Source organism: Chrysochloris asiatica, unplaced genomic scaffold (assembly GCF_000296735.1).
Source record: "Chrysochloris asiatica unplaced genomic scaffold, ChrAsi1.0 scaffold00220, whole genome shotgun sequence".
In the NCBI taxonomy this organism is placed as follows: Eukaryota; Metazoa; Chordata; class Mammalia; order Afrosoricida; family Chrysochloridae; genus Chrysochloris; species Chrysochloris asiatica.
This window is the reverse complement of record NW_006408738.1, coordinates 5209294-5225413: the sequence shown is the minus strand read 5'-3', so window position 1 is coordinate 5225413 and position 16120 is coordinate 5209294. Positions and strand designations below refer to the sequence as shown.

The 16120-nt window shown below is 44.9% G+C and overlaps 1 protein-coding gene across 1 annotated transcript in view; it reads left to right on the top strand.

The window, feature by feature from the left end:
* Positions 1–15376, top strand: part of SEPT10 (septin 10) — a 38907-nt gene extending 23531 nt beyond the window's left edge. The window contains exons 6-10 of the mRNA XM_006873046.1: positions 654–750; positions 2280–2448; positions 9967–10099; positions 14371–14552; positions 15289–15376. Coding sequence (XP_006873108.1) covers positions 654–750; positions 2280–2448; positions 9967–10099; positions 14371–14552; positions 15289–15376 — 669 coding nt within the window. The remainder of the gene's footprint in view (positions 1–653; positions 751–2279; positions 2449–9966; positions 10100–14370; positions 14553–15288) is intronic.
* The last annotated feature ends 744 nt before the right edge of the window (positions 15377–16120 follow it).

Here is a 16120-nt window from a genome sequence, read left to right as displayed (position 1 = left end):
TTTAACCTTTCCTCTGAAGTTCACACATCTAGGATTTTCATCTGTGTCTGTCTCATTTGGTCTCTCAGGTCCGTGTAGTGCGTCAGCCTAGTCCGCCATGTTGCAGGCAGTCTGTCCTTCCCACACTTCTTGGTCCATCTGTTGAATCCATTCTGATCCAGCTTGGGTTGTACTTTCCTCTTCAGCCTTTCCCTCATTCTTCCTGCACACGGGATCTCTTACTCTTCTAAGTTTCTTTAGCATTTAGTGTCTGTAGCATCAATTTGGTACTTAACCTATTACTTGTTTGTGCACTAACTAGAGATGTGTACTTTAGCTGTACACACATGTTCTGTGGTGTGCGTGCCTACATGTGCATGAGTGTACTTGTAAGTTCCTCAAAATTATCTCTGTCTTGTAGGCAATGATAATACTCAGGGAAATGATAGCTATGCTAGAGTTCCCCCACCCCTTTTTTTAAATCCCGAGTAGCATGATGCTTTGCATTATAAGACCATGCTCAAAAAGTACTTTGTGTTTTATAGGGTCTGAAAATGACTTGTTGAAATATTAGCACATATTCACTACCAAGAAATTCATTATTTATTGAATGATTCTGTTGTTTATTACATCGGTATAAGGAGCTCTGACTGGTAATATGTTTTCCCCTCCAGGCACATTTACCATTTGCTGTAGTAGGAAGTATGGATGAGGTAAAAGTTGGAAATAAGATGGTGAAAGCTCGTCAGTATCCTTGGGGTGTTGTACAAGGTAAATAAGAGAACCGTCCACAATTAGGAATGACTGTTAGGAACGTACAGGTCACCTGTCGGTGGTCTTGTGAAGTGCCGTCAGGTTGGTCCCTGACTCACAGCGACCCTGTAGAGGGTTTCCCGGGAGCAGCTGGTGGGTTTGAACTGCTGATCTTGGTTGTGGCTGGCAGGCCACCCGGGGAGCTCATGGTGAATAAGGAACTAGTGCTTCCTTGTGTGATGGTGACTTTCGGGAAGTGGCTTAGCCCTCCAATGTTTGTTTCCAAAATGCTCCTTTTGAAAATTGACAGGCTTTATAGTTATGAAAAATATTGAGGAAATATTTGATATTTTTAGTACATAAAAATATAAAAGCAATAAGGCTGGCAGTTCAAGCCTACCCAGCTTCTCCTCAGCAGAGAGAAGAGACTGTCTGCTCCCATAGAGACTCAGGCCTTCTCAGGGTGCTGTGAGTTGGAGCTGACGGCTTGTCGTGGGGTTTTCAGTGTTAGGTCACTGTAGACATAGACGAACCTGTCTGTTTATTTGCTAATTTAGAGTTTTGTTATTTATGCTTCTGTGCCAAACAAAAGAGAAATATGTAACATGTGCAGAAAGAATGTGATAATTGTAGCATGCACAGATGGTACTCTTTTAGGTTTACAAAATTTACTCCTTGGAAGTTTTAGTGAAATGATATTATATACTCTTTGTAAGCACTGTGTGAAAGATTGGAGGATGGTTTGTAAATTTTTTGTTAACAGAATATTAGTGAAACAGGGAGCACATATGGCGGGGGGAGAACGTCTGGCCCTGCCAAAGCGGTCTCACTTCCAACTGTCACATATGTTGTTGTTATGTGCTATGGAGTCGGTTCCGACTCATAGTGACCCTGCACGGGGTTTCCGAGGCTGTAAATCTTTATGGGAGCAGAAAGCCTCATCGGTCTCCCACGGAACAGCTGGTCGTTTTGAACTGCTAACCTTGAGGTTAGCAGTCTGATACGTAACCACTACACTACCAGAGCTCCTTAGCCATCACATTTGTTGTTGTTGTTAAGTGCCTTCGAGTCGGTTCCGACCCATAGCGACCCTGTACAGGGTTTCCGAGGGTGTAAATCCTTACGGGAGTAGAAAGCCTCATCTTTCTTCCGCGGAGCAGCTGGTAGGTTCGCAGCCCGATTCGTAACCACTACGGAGTAAGTTAATTAGGTGTTTGGCCAAGTATAGCAGGGTAAGTTTTAAGTTGATAATTTAGTATGGCCCGTGAATGAATGATACTGTAAATTTTAGTAGAAGAAGATTGCCCACCCCTGGCGTATGGTAGTACACTATAATGCATTTCTTTGCTGTTTCTTCTGTATTCATTGCCTGCTGAACCTGTAGGAAGCTTCCTGTCCTGTTAATTAACTTTGTGTGCGGTGTGTCCAGTCAGCCGGGTCACCTGGCTGCTCTGCCCCCTGTGTTTTCATGCGTCCAGCCACCTAACAGTACCAGGTGCGACGCAGAAGTGAAACGTAGCATGGCTGTTTTCTTTGTCTCCTGCTAGTGGAAAATGAGAACCACTGTGACTTCATAAAACTGAGGGAGATGCTCATTTGCACCAACATGGAAGACCTGCGGGAGCAGACTCACACGCGGCACTACGAGCTGTACAGACGCTGCAAACTGGAGGAACTGGGCTTCAAAGACGTGGGCCCCGAGAACAAGCCTGTCAGGTCAGTGGGGGCTTCTCCTGGACGGGTTGTGTGGAGAGCGCGTCAGCAAAGAGCGACTTCTGGAGTGGCAGTTCAAATCCACCAGCCGCCCCTCGGAAACCCTGTATGGGTTGGAACCGACTCGATGGCAGCTAACAACAACAGCATAGCTTTCTGTTATTAGAAATGTCTCAGCATCATGCAGTGGAGCCACTTGGTGTAATGATGCAGTATTGTGCTGCTTCTGACTTAGATGGAGTCAGATATGGCAAATGGTTACTTGATTTCAGTAAATGCTGCCATGAGTATCGGAAGGCATGAGCGCCTCTTGTTTGGTTTTATTTGAATCCTTGGATGAAGTAGATGACAGTAGCTCTCACTGTTATCACAGAAGGCCGTAAGACTCACTGCGATCCCGTCGGCTCTGACGCGTGGTCTCATGCTGCGGCCGCCTAGAGCGGGGCTTCCTTGGGGAGCAGATCAGCAGGCCTTGCTTCTGAGATGCCTCTGGGTGCATTTAAGCAAGCTTGAAACATTTTTCTGTTGATTTCATCCTTATGAAAGGGTTTAGAGTAATGTAACAAAATATTTTATAAAGAAACAAATGAAAGTAACTTGTAAAACTAAACCTGTAGCAGTGAAGTCAGTTCCAACTCATACCAAGGCCATAGGACGGGTACCCGGGGCTGTCACCTTTATGGAAGCAGACTGTCCTGTGTCTTTCCCACAGAGTGGCTGGTGGATTTGAACCACTGAGCTGTTGGTCAGCAGCTGACAGATGAACCACTGTGTCACCAGGCCTCCAGTGGACTATTTTTTCTTGTGAAGTTGTCGTCATGTTGGTTTCCACTCATAGAGACCCTCCCTGTATGGTGTTTCTGAAGAGCGGCCGATGGGTTTGAACTGCCCCCCTGTGGTCAGCAGGACTCATAGTGCGTTAGAAATTAGATGGTTTTTGAGAATATAGTTTCAAGGATTTTAAAATCTGATGAACTTGATCCTAGATGAGAGTAGTGAATGTTATGTTACTAACTTGCTTGCTCATTTTCCTGTGCTGCTACACTCCTGCCTTGTAAATTTTTTATTTAAACTATTAAACATGAAACTAATCCTTAGTGTACCTGATCAAATTTGATTTGGTGTAACATTCCAGAACTATTTTTGCATGGAGAAAAGCTTGAAGTCCTTAGGACAAACACGATTTTCAGCTCCTTTAACCAGACTGAAGGTTCCTTTGGGGTTTCTTTGTCTAGATTTGTCATTTCCCTGACTACTAACATGTATTCCAGAGAGTGAGCTCAAAAGGAAGGAAGGGGAGGTGGACGTAGAATCAGTGCTGCTGCAAAAAGATCTGGAAAATTTAATGCTAGATGAGGTTTCATTTTTACATGTCCTCTCTCTATGGATTGGATCGCTCACTGTTCTCTTCAGCATCTGATAGTAAAATAAAGAATTGTATGTTCCCTCATTCTGGACGATAAGCACTAGACTGCTAACCCCAAGGTTGAAGGTTCAAACCCACCAGTTACTCCTTAGAAATCTTATACCAGTTACTCCTTAGAAGGCTGCTATGCGTCAGAACCTACTCAGTGGCACTTAACTACAACAAACTTCTCAAGGATTACTGATGGTGCAGGGGTTAAGCTTCTGATTGCTAGAAGGTTGGAAGTTCGGACCCACCAGCTGCACCGAGGGAGACAGATACGGCAGTCGCCTTCCGTAAAGATCCTTGCCTTGGAAACCCTATGAAACAGTTCTGTGCTGCCCTGTGGTCCCCGCCAGGAGGAATCGTCTGACAGGATGGTTGGTTATCAGTCACTTGTGGATGATTAAAGACCTCACCCCAGACTCTGAACTTAGAGTTTCTAGGGATTGAGTATAGAACTAACTCTGCACTAAACAGTTACCATTCAGCCACCGAGTAAGAAAGACGGGTCACTGGGTCTCTCCGCACGACTCTATGTCTGTCCACCTGTCGGTTCAGTTACCTGAGCCACTTGGAGTGACCGTTGTTCTCTTGACTTTCCATGCCGGGGCCAGCCTCAGCGGACTTATTCAAGGGTTCCGAAGGAGGATGTGGCGTCAGCGAAAAGGAATCACACAGAGTTTATGGGTCGTGATGAATTCAAGATCTTCTCTCATACTTTATTTAATCTTACAACCCCCTTATATACGGTTACAAAAAACATTGCTTTCATATAGTAATCAGTGTCTTCAAAATACAGTCTATTCTGGGGGCACATTCTTCATGGTTTACGACCCTTACATTTACAGCAGGGACAAGAAGTTACAGCAAAGAAACATTACGTCAAAGTATACGTGACATCCTGCTGTCTTGTAACCTTTTAGTTAAACATTTGTTCCTACATAAATAGCTTTTATTCTTTTCTCTGAGGAGCAAGTTAACCTTTACATATGGTTCTTAACCTCTATCTGTTAAGTCTTGTTAAATCATCAGTCTTAATTGTTGGGTGCAATTAACTCCCTCCATACACTATCTGTTTAGAGCCAACAAAAACATTACTTATTAGAGCATCTAAAAAACTGAGGCCATGAAAAACAGCTTCCCTATTCTACTGATCATTAATCTAAGAGCGTCTAAGTCATACTTCTTACTTACGTATCTGGGTGTACCCATAGCCCTTATTTATGGTCTAGTTACTTTTAAGGATTCTTTATTGTCTTAAACTAAGGTTACAAGGAAGAATGTTTATAATCGCTAAACCTAAGCTGGTAGTAATTCAACTGGCAAATCCTGTCTCCTGGTAGTCTTAAGAACATTGGTAATATAATATTAAAACTACTTATGATTACAAGTAGAATAAATGTAGCTAAAATATGGCTTCTAACTTTTAATAAAAATATACTAAAGTGTTGTTGTTGTTGTTAAGTGCCGTCGAGTCGGTTCCGACCCATAGCGACCCTGTACAGGGCTTCCAAGGGTGTAAATCTTTACGGGAGTAGAAAGCCTCATCTTTCTCCCACGGAACGGCTGGTAGTTTCAAACCGCTGACCTTAAGGTTTGCAGCCCGATTCGTAACCACTACGCTACCAGAGTCAAAATCTAAAATAAAGGGATACTAATAAAATCATGAATAAATCGGAGAATGATTCAAGAAAAAGAGAAAAAATAACCAAAGGCCTTTGCATAGAGTTTTCCCTTCTGGCTTTGCCATTTCAAGGAAACACTCATTGTTGCTTTGCTAGAACAATGAGCTCTTCATGCACAGGGTCCCCGTCGTCTCGTTCCTTCATTTCAATTCCTTGATTAATATGGCTCCTGCCATTGTAAGCCCTCACCATCAGCAGACCTTTGGCTTCTTCTCAGGCACATGCTGCTGAATGCTCATGCGCATTCAGGGATCTCCCGGCGCCGCTGCTCCCATGTGCTTCTTCCGAGGCCAAGGTAAACGGTGGACTCAGATGTCTCATTATTAGCCGGTTCTAAGATTGCTGCGGAGTCCTGGTGTCACAGTGCTGATTCATGCACTGAGCTACAAGGTCAGCGGTTCAAGCTCACCAGCCAGTCCTAGGAAACCTATACAGGGTCACTATGAATCAGAACCGACTCAACAGCACTTAACAACAACAATATTGTCATATGATTCGCATAAACTGTAGAGAACCTACATTTATAAAACTTTTTAAATCTCCATGTATAGCAATTTCAGATTTAGCGTAATCAGCCCCCTTCTCACGATTAACCCTTTATACATTTGAATACAAAATCACTGCTATTGAAGTTTTCTGAAATCTGTAAAAAAAAATTTTTAAAGCTTTTATTGCAAACTGAGTGGTTGTTCACATGAGAGAACATTGATTTTACACTCATCATTTCACTGCAATGATTACAGTCTCCTCCGGGCATGCTCATTCAGCAGTATTTGCCTCCATTCCCTATATTTTCTTTTGTTTTATATATATGATCATTTAAACAATCTAAGGACACATTCTGGAAGCCTGCCTCCTGGCCACCAGCACGCAGCCTTTCTCTTTTCATGAGTCTAGAGTCCTCAGCTGCTCCCTCTCTCCATGTTCCCATCTCTGCCTCAATCTCTGGTGTCACTGCTTCTCTGGATAGGGTGCCACATTCTGCTTGTGCTCTTCTCCCTTAATGGTCCTAGGGTCCTCTGTTTCTGGATTGTAAGATTAACTACTCCCGTTTTTGTTACAAAACTTCTACCTTTATAATTGTGACAGTCGCAATTAGTCATGATAACAGTCAGTATTGAATCATAAAAAATCTTATCCCCATCTCCTTTCACTAGACCTGTCCAGACAAGATGAATACTATTCAGTGGGGAATCTACCTTCCCCCATACACGCTGAAACTAAACTCCCTCTTGAAGACTTATAAATCAGTCACTTTGTGCCTTTATGTTGTTGTTGTTATTAGGTGCCATCGAGTTGGTACCGACTCATAGCGACCCAATGCACAACAGAGCAAAACATTGTCTGATCCTGGGCCAAACTCACAATTGTTACCATGCTTGAGCCCATTGATGCTGCCACTATGCCAGTCTATCTCACTGGGGGTCTTCCTCTTTTTCTCTGACCCTCCACCTTACCAAACATGATATCCTTCTCCAATGACTGGTCCCTCCTGACAATATGTCTGAAGTATGAGAGACAAAGTCTGGCCAGTCCTGGCTTCCAAGGAGCGCTCTGGCTGCACTTCTTCCAACACAGATCTGTTGGTTCTTTTGGCAGCCCATGGCACTTTCAATATTCTCCTCCAACACCATAACTCAAAAGAATCAATTCTTCTATGGTCTTCCTTATTCATTGTCCAGCTTTTGCATGTATATGAGGTTATTGAAAATACTATGGCGTGGGTCAGGCGCACCTTAGTCCTTAAGCTGACATCTTTGGTTTTCAACACTTTAAAAGGTCTTGTGCAGCAGATTTTCCTAATGCAATATGTCATTTGATTTCTTGACTGCTGCTTCCATGAGTGTTGATAGTTGATCCAAGAAGAATGAAGTCCTTGACAACTTTAGTCTTTTCTCCATTGATAAGAATGTTGTTTATTGGTCTAGTGGTGAGGATTTTTTGTTTTCTTTACGTTAAGATGAAATCCATACTGAAGGCTGTGGTCTTTGATCTTCATCAGTAAGTATTTAAAATCTTTTTGCCTTTATAGTACCCCCCATTTTAGGTAGCCAATGTCTTAAGTTGCCCGACCCTATCAGCGCTGTATACAGAGGGGTAGGACTGATACTTGATTTAAAGACTCCTTCCAACTTGGTTGGTATTTTGAGCTACTACATCCGTAAGTAAGGAGCTCTGGTAGCGTAGTGGTTACGAATTGGGCTGCTAACCTCAGGGTCAGCAGTTGGAAACTACCAGCTGTTCTGTGGGAGAAAGATGAGGCTTTCTACTCCAGTAAAGATTTACAGCCTCGGAAACCCTGTACAGGGTCACTGTGAGTCGGAACCGACTCCACGGCACATGATAACAACAACAACATCCATAAGTATAGGTCAAGTTCGTCAAACAGGATCTGTAATACTGAAAGGAAGATCTATGTAGCATTTTAAGGTTGCTTTGTCGTTTCTGGCGACCCCCAAGTGTGCAGAGTAGAACTGCTTCATAAGATTCCCAAAGCTGTGAACTTTCGTAAGAAGCTTGCCAGGCCTGTCTTCAAAGGGGCCTCTGGGTGGGTGTGAACGCTCAACCTTCTGGCTAGTGTTCCAGCACTTAGCCATATGCGCTACCAAGGGATTCCTTAAAGTTGTTAGAAACATGGCTGCGGCTGCTGTTGCTGAGTGCCCTCTAGTTGGTGCCCACTCACAGTGACCCTGGAGGAGAGGGTTTCTGAGGAGCAGCTGGTGGGTTTGAAGCACTGATCTACAGAGAACCGTAAGTCAGTCATGTTTTGGTGGTTAGGGATATACTCAGAGGCTTTGAAGGAACTTGCCTCTGGTTCAAATACAGGTTTTCAGTTACCTGCCATGTCTCTCTGAGGGTTAGTATTCTTACCTGTCAAACAGAGTATTCGTGCATGCCCTTCAGGGTGACTACGGATGTTAAATCAGGAACAGAAAAGGATTCCCAGCATACTTGATTGACAGCAGCTAGTTAACAAATGTTAGGTGCCGCCTTTTTGCTCACTAGGTTTTTTTTCCTCTGAAAGTAACTATTGTTTGTGTGAATGGAAGAGGAAAGCATTGGTTTAAAGTTCTGGTTTGGTCAGAATTGAATACAAAGAATTGTGACATGAGCCAACGGAGCTCCGCCAGTATTAGGAGAACAGGAAGCCATTGCCTGGAGCCCTCTGTGTCAGGAGAATGGTGTTCCGGGACGCTTCCAGTGACTGAGGTTTCACACGTGACCACCAGACCTTTCTTCCAAGGTGCCTCTGGGTGGACTTGAACCTCTACCCTTTTGGTTATCAGTAGAGTACAGTAACTGTTTGTAGCACCCAAGGCTCCTAAAGTTGAGAGAAGAGTGAATTTAATTGATGTGAGTGTTACAGGGCAGGGCGGTGGTGCTGTGGAACAGACCCTGGGCTACAACCACAGGTCGGCAGTTCGAACTCACCAACCGCTCTGTAGGAGAAGATGAGGCTATCTGCTCCTGAGGAGATGCACTGGCTCACTAGGAGTCAGAAATGACTCAAGGGCACTTAACAAGCACAGTTTCAGAGCTAACAAAGCCTGGTGATGAGGTACGGAGGTAAGGCTGAGAGGCTCAGAGTCCAAGGTGACTTGCAGACTGGTCAGAAGGAGACTGGAGGATGGACCGGCCTTCAGGTCTGGAAGGGAGTTCACCCTGTGAGCCAGTTTTCAGCCAAGAAGTAGACAGGTGCACGTGAGGGTGCTCACCGTGGAACGGTCAGTCATTGAAGATCAAAAAGGCAACATTTACCTGAGGACAGAGTTGAGAAGGAGGGTGGACTGGAAACAAGAACCCCAGGGAGGAAGCGGGGTCACTGTTGTTCCATGGAGGGGGCACCAGTCATTGAGATGAAACAGAGTGTAGGGTTTGTTGAAGGTTACACTCGTGATCCACTTGTGTAAACCTTCACTCAATTCACAGTAAAAAGTTAAAAAAATGAACACAGACTTGAAAGTCTCTAGACATAGTAATGCCTGTATCAGAGTCCAAAAGAGGACTATGTTTTGGGTGAAATTTACGCAGAACTGGTAAAGCAGGAACTTGAACATTCCCCCCATTTCCTAGTTGCCCCTGAGTGGGTTCCTAGTGGTGGTGCCCTGTGTGTCCGAGTAGAGTTGTGCCCTTTACATTCTAGGTAGCAGTGGGGGCTTTTTATATGCTGTAGAAAATTCTGTGTTTGGGTTGTTACATGTAAGACGTCAGTTGTTGCTGTTGTGTGAAGTGTCGTTGAGTTGGGTCCAACCCATCGCAACCCTTGTTCTGAGATAGTAAAGCCTGTGAAAGCAGGAATCTGTTAGAGAAGGAAAATGCAACGGCTTTCGCAGGTTTCACTGTACATTCGAGAACTGACATGAAACGTGAGAGTTTTTGTGTTTATATCATTTTGTTAACACGAGCATACCCCAAATAACTTTTCAGTGTTCAAGAGACCTATGAAGCCAAAAGGCACGAGATCTGCGGGGAACGCCAGAGGAGGGAAGAGGAGATGAAGCAGATGTTTGTGCAGCGGGTCAAGGAGAAGGAAGCCATCTTGAAGGAAGCCGAGAGGGAGGCAAGTGTGGGGCCGTGGTCTGGTGGGCATGTGGTACTTGGGGGTCCCACTCATCTGTGCCCGCGGTGTCAGCCTTGGGAGCGAGCCCACTATGCGGCACACTACCACCACCGTTCATCTGGAGACTTTATCTCAGGAGTTGAGATGTGAATTGTTTTTAGAAATTCACTGTCTAAAACATCATCTTTGAATACATTGTTATTAAGTGCTTTCTAGTCAGTTCTGACTCATAGCGAACCCTGTATATGGTTTCCTAGGAGCAACTGGTGAGTTTGAACCACCGACCTTGCAATTCAAACTCACCCTGTGGTTCAGTACTTATCCTACTGACATGTAAAACATCATGGTCTGATTTTTTGAAAATTTTGGCCGGAAAGCATTTATTTTCCCATTAGAAATGGTTTACAAAGGCCTTAGGATGGACTAGATTTCTAAGCAGTGTTTTAAATATCTAAAAGATGAACACAGCATCTCCTTTAAAACGTGCGGTGTGTTTGGTAGCCTCTGCAGTCTGATGGCACGAGGCTGTGTGGGACCCGCCCTGTCCTCAGTCCGGGGCCGCACAGTGACGTGCTCCGGGGTTTCTCTAGTGTCTCTGATTCAACAACTCCCTCATCTGTAGTTCTTTTCTAATACGTGCATGTTAGTAAAGGAGTCCTAATGGGAATAAGGATGCTGATTTTCTTCATCTTCTTGTCCTCAGGTGAGGTGGTTATCAGGGTAAGACTTTCCAGAGTTTACTGTCTCTCATGACATCACGATTCTCAGTTCACCAGTGAGGAAGGAGAGATGTCCAAGTAGCGTATAGTTGCTTTTAGTCTTTAAACTTTCTCTTGTAGTTTAGTGAAGGTTTACAGTGCAAGTCAGTGCTCCATTCATAATTCGAACCCATTGTGTTTCCCGTCATTGAAGGCTATCTCCTGAGGTACCAGCAGTCTACCCCCTTCATTCTGTATTTCCCATTTCCTTTCCTTCTTTCCTAACCCTTCTGAACTTTGTCCTTGGGTTAATGATGGCTGAAATCTGAGGCTGTAAATCTTTGTGGGATCTGAAAGCCTCATCTTTCTTCCTTGGAGCAGCTGGTAGGCTTGAACCACCAACCTTGTAGTTACCAGTCCAGTACTTGTTTTGCAGAGTCACCACACCCCCTTATCAAGAAGACCCCTTCAGAATCCTCCAAAATGACCAAGGGATTTCCCACACTCCCTCCCCCACTACAAGAACAAGTACACCGTACAGGGCAGGACTGGCAAGGCCGCTGCTTTTAACTCACCAGCTGCTCCTTGGAAATCCTGTGCAGGGTCGTTATGGGTCGGAACCGACTCGAAGGCACTTCACAACAACAACATCTGACAGGACTTCAAAAAGTTGGTTGAAAAATTCCATCATCTTTTCATTCATTTTCTTTTTCATGCATTTTTTGAAGCCCCCTCTCATATACTTAGCCTTCGAAGTCTATAACCAGCCTTGAACTATTTAAACATCCCCATTTTACATGTAAATCTGTTTCTTGGTATAATACCTGAATATCCATGGCCCTGATGCTTTCAAGAAACATCCTAGGCAATTTACAATTCAAAACAAACAGCCCCCCACAAATCAGTCTCACTGTGAACACAAGGGCAGGGGCCGAGGGAGACATACCCGGTCCACTGACTTCTTGAGCAGACTGTGCCCCAGTGTAAGCAGTTAGGATAAAAAGGGAACTGCAGTGAGCCAGAGCTCAGCGTGGCACTGTAGGATAAGCACTGGACTGCTAACCATAATGTGGGTGGCTGTGAGGTGGAACAACAACCACAACTTGAGTTCAATGAGTGAGAAATGCATTTCTCCAGCATTCACTTCTGATACCTAAGAATGGGTGATTTTAAAGGTGTCATTGAACGGTGACCCCATAAATGCATTTACTAAGACCCAGGGGTACACCGTGTCAGTGACAACGGACTTCACAACATTGCCTACTAATTACACACAGCTCAGCGGTCCTTCTTGTTCGTCTTTTGCATATTTGGAAATTCTTCTTCTCAGGCCAGAAATGATGGATGTGGGTGGGACTGAATAATCTGCTGTCTTTGGTTAGAATCTTAGGTGGTTGTCGTGGTGAAGTGTCGTCAAGTCACTTCCTACCCATAGTCACCCTATATAGGGTTTCCAAGGAACAGCTGGTGAACTTAAACCACCAACCTTGTGGTTCAAACGACTTTGCCGTCTTGACGCATTAACCCACAGTGCCACACCAGGACTCCAGAATCTTAGGTTAGAAGGGCCTTAACTCTACCATCTAGTTCAGCCCTATCCAGGTCCATTTGAGGACTTGCATTGCAGTCCTGGTAAGGCGCTGCGGGTTAACGCGCTGGACCACAAGGTTCAAGCTCATCGGCTGCTCCTTGGAAACCCAATTCTGGGTCGCTATGGGTCGGAACTGACTCGGCGGCACGTAACAGCAACAACATCAGGGGTTTACACTGGCTCATGAGAGCGCCTGTTTTATACATTGAGTTCTCCAGCCTCTGATTTTCTGTGGACTGATTCCTTGTCTCTCCTGCGCCATTGTTTCTAATCAAGCCCCACTTGTGACGTGAAAGTTAGATTGCTGCCCGGGGCGGAAATGAGGGATCTCAGCTTTATCTGAACCCACCAGAGGACAGCAGTGCTGGAGTGTGGGTGCCACACACTACGCCTGTCTACTTAGCAGGCCTGTCACCCGCTAATGTACTGAGCCGGCTGACGTCTTTATTAGGTAAACCACAACCCACCCAGGCGACATTCTCTCTCGAGCCGTTGGTTCTTGGAGCTTAAATGCAGGACTTCATATACATTTTATCTTGTTACTAGTCCTTCTTCATCTTCTAGACTCCTTAGGCAAGCAATCTTAACATGTAGCATGCTAAGTGCTGGGGATATACAGAAGGAAAAGGTCCCTGCCGAGGGATGGCCGACAGTTACCTTCCATTACGCCGTCCCGAGGGCGTCCTGCGTGGTCAAAGTGCACGCGGGGGAGCGAGTCCTTAGCCCAAGACAGTAGTAATGAGGACTTTTGTTTATTGATTGCTTACTGTACATGCCAGCCCTCATGGTGAAAATGGTAAATAGGTTATCTGTTTTTGTTTTCCTCCAATCAGCCACTTTTTTTAGACTTCTTTTTTATCTGTTAGTAATTCGGAGCTTTATGCCATTCATAGCTTTGATGAATATACGTTCTGTGATTCACACACGACCTCCCTTAAAATGTAGAACAAAGTGAAGTCCGGCCCAGCCCTGTCTCTCTCGACGTTCAAGGTGTCCCCTTGGTTTATTAAGGTGATTTTGAGCCTCAGGTAAATGAAAGTGTGCCGAATGACATCCTTTTTTGTTCGTTGTGTTTGGGACATTTGGGCGATTTTTTCCTCTTATGATATAAAATGTACTACGGTGAGTTTTTCTGTGTAAAACTTTCCCTGAATTTGGGATTTGCTTATTTTGTTTCAAGTTGCAGAAGTAGAATGACTTCAGGGAAAGACAAGGGGGCTTCAAAAAGCTCATGGGAAACTGAGATTAAAGGATAGTGGGCTTTTCCCATGGGATTTTTGAAGCCTCCTCATAGATTCTTAAAGTGCTTGACAGGAACTGACAGTTGCTTTTCAAAGAATTTCTCCAGAATAGTTCTCACCAACTACTTCATACACGTAGCTTCTTTTAATGAATATATTTAAATGAGCGTGAATTGGAGAAACTTCGTTTGAACAAGCTCTAGAGGGAAAATGTAGAGCTAGAAAATAAAAACTCGCTAGGAAAGGACTCATGTTTTGAAAACTGAGTTTTGCCTCAAACATCCTTGTCATAGTGTTAAATTATTGGGTTTCCAGGAACGTCTGGTGGGTTTGAACCACTGACCTTGGTTAGTAGTCCAGTGCTTATCCTACAGCACTACAACAGGACCCTATTCTAGTCATAGGAACACATTTAAAATGACAGTTACATAGTGGTCCCTGCTAACCTCATGGTCAGCAGTTCGAAACTACCAGCTGTCCCGTGAGAGAAAGATGCGTCTTTGTGCTCCCGTAAAAATGTACAACTTCGGAAACCCTGTACAGGTTCGCTGTGAGTCGGGATGGACTCCAGGGCACATCACCACCACCACAGACAGTTCCATGCTTCAGCTTTTGCTGTAAGGATGTGTTTTGAAACCATTTGAAGTTTATCACCCTTTGTCTTGTCCTGAGCCCTAGCACATTCCTGAGCATGTGCTGCCACATTGTGTCCGTAGTGAGAATTGCATCTTTGGTTTCCAGCTCCAGGCCAAATTTGAACATCTTAGAAGAGTTCACCAAGAAGAGAGAATGAAACTTGAAGAAAAGAGAAGACTTTTGGAAGAAGAAATAACTGCTTTTTCTAAAAAGAAAGCTACCTCTGAAATATACCAGAGCCAGTCCTTTGTTGGGACTGGTAGCAAGAAGGACAAGGACCGGAAGAAGTAAGTAGTGTCTGACCAGCCAGCTGCTGTGGGCCAGCCTGCTGCCTGCCTGTCGCTTTCTGTCTCCTTGCCCTGTTTGATTTTCCTCCTAGTACTTCTCTCCCTGTCTACGTAGTCCTTGTCTGCCTCCTGCGACTGAACTGTCACTCCTCGAGAGGACAGTCCTTGCCCACGGTCACCAAGAGCAGTGTCTGTACAGCACACAGTAGGTGCTCAGGAAATAGCTGCCCGAGTGAACGAATGAACACAGTCAAATATGTCCCAGTATGGAGAGCCTCAGCTGCTCATTTGATAGCCCGACCTGTGGTTGTAGTGCACGGGTAGTGAGTGCTGACTTACCAGTGCTGTGGTGTGCCGTTGAGTCGGTTCCGACTCATAGTGACCCTGTTAGGGTTTCCGAGAGCGGCTGGTGGGTTTATACTGCCGGCCTTTCGGTTCCAGCATCACACCAGGGCTCGCCCTATGCAGCCTGGTGTAGGGTTTCCAGGGAGCAGACAGTGGGTTTGACCCACTTTTGGTTAGCCGTCCAGAGCTGACCCTACCGCACCTCTCCTCTCCAGGACTCGGAGAGTTACGCTGAATTTCATGTCTAAATGAAGCTCTGCATTCTGCTAGGGAAATCACAGCTGTATAATAATACAACGAATTCTTAGCCCTCCCTCCACCCCCACCCCCCTTTTTTTTTTCCAACAAATTCTGCTGACACTGATTCTGTGAGAATTTTTATTTTAATAAGGGATCAAGGCTGTCGATTCGAGGTCCTGTGCTTTGATGTCAGATCTCATGAAACCAGTGGCGGACAGACAGACGCAGAGGGAAGTTGAGAGGGCCCCAGTTCAGTGGGGCGGTCCTGAGTAGCATGTGGAGGATAGGTCCGGGGTACGTGTTAACACCCGTCCCCCAAGTTTTAGAAAATAAGTGTGTGTGTTTTCCCTCTTTGATCGTTTCCTTCTGTCCGTTAGTTCTCTCGCCTTCCCTCACCTGCTGTCACTGTCTGGCTGTTGCTGACGTTCCCGGGAACTCGCCCTCCCTAGAATGCTGCCTTCTGGGCCTTGGCCTCAGTCTGCTCCACCCTCTCTGCTTTCATGGCTTCAAGTTCACCTTCCAGTCGAGCATTTTCAGGGCATTACAACGCCATGCCAACTAGCTAGGAAAACACAAGGCCGTGGTGCCTTTCTGATTTTGAAATGTGGAGAAAAGTGAAGCTCCAAGCGTTGGGTGGGTGTAATGAGCCTATAGGCTCTGCAGTTTGGGGGAGAGAGAAAGGGTTCTCATTTATGATTTTCTAAAGACAGCTCTGCAAAGGCATGGATAATTGTTTGGTTTACTAATCATCCCTGGTACATTAAAACGGTAAGACAGTATAGCTATGTTTCAGTCATGCACTGGTTAGCTAGAGAATTACATCTCAGAACGTGCAGTTCTAATCATAATGCGTTCAGTTATAAAGCTAAGAAAACTTCCACCTTCTTAGCCTTTCGTCTTCATTCAACCTGGCTTAATGGGAGTCCCAAGTAACACATTTACCGTGTAACCCTGTTTGATTTGAGAACCATTAGTGTGTGCTA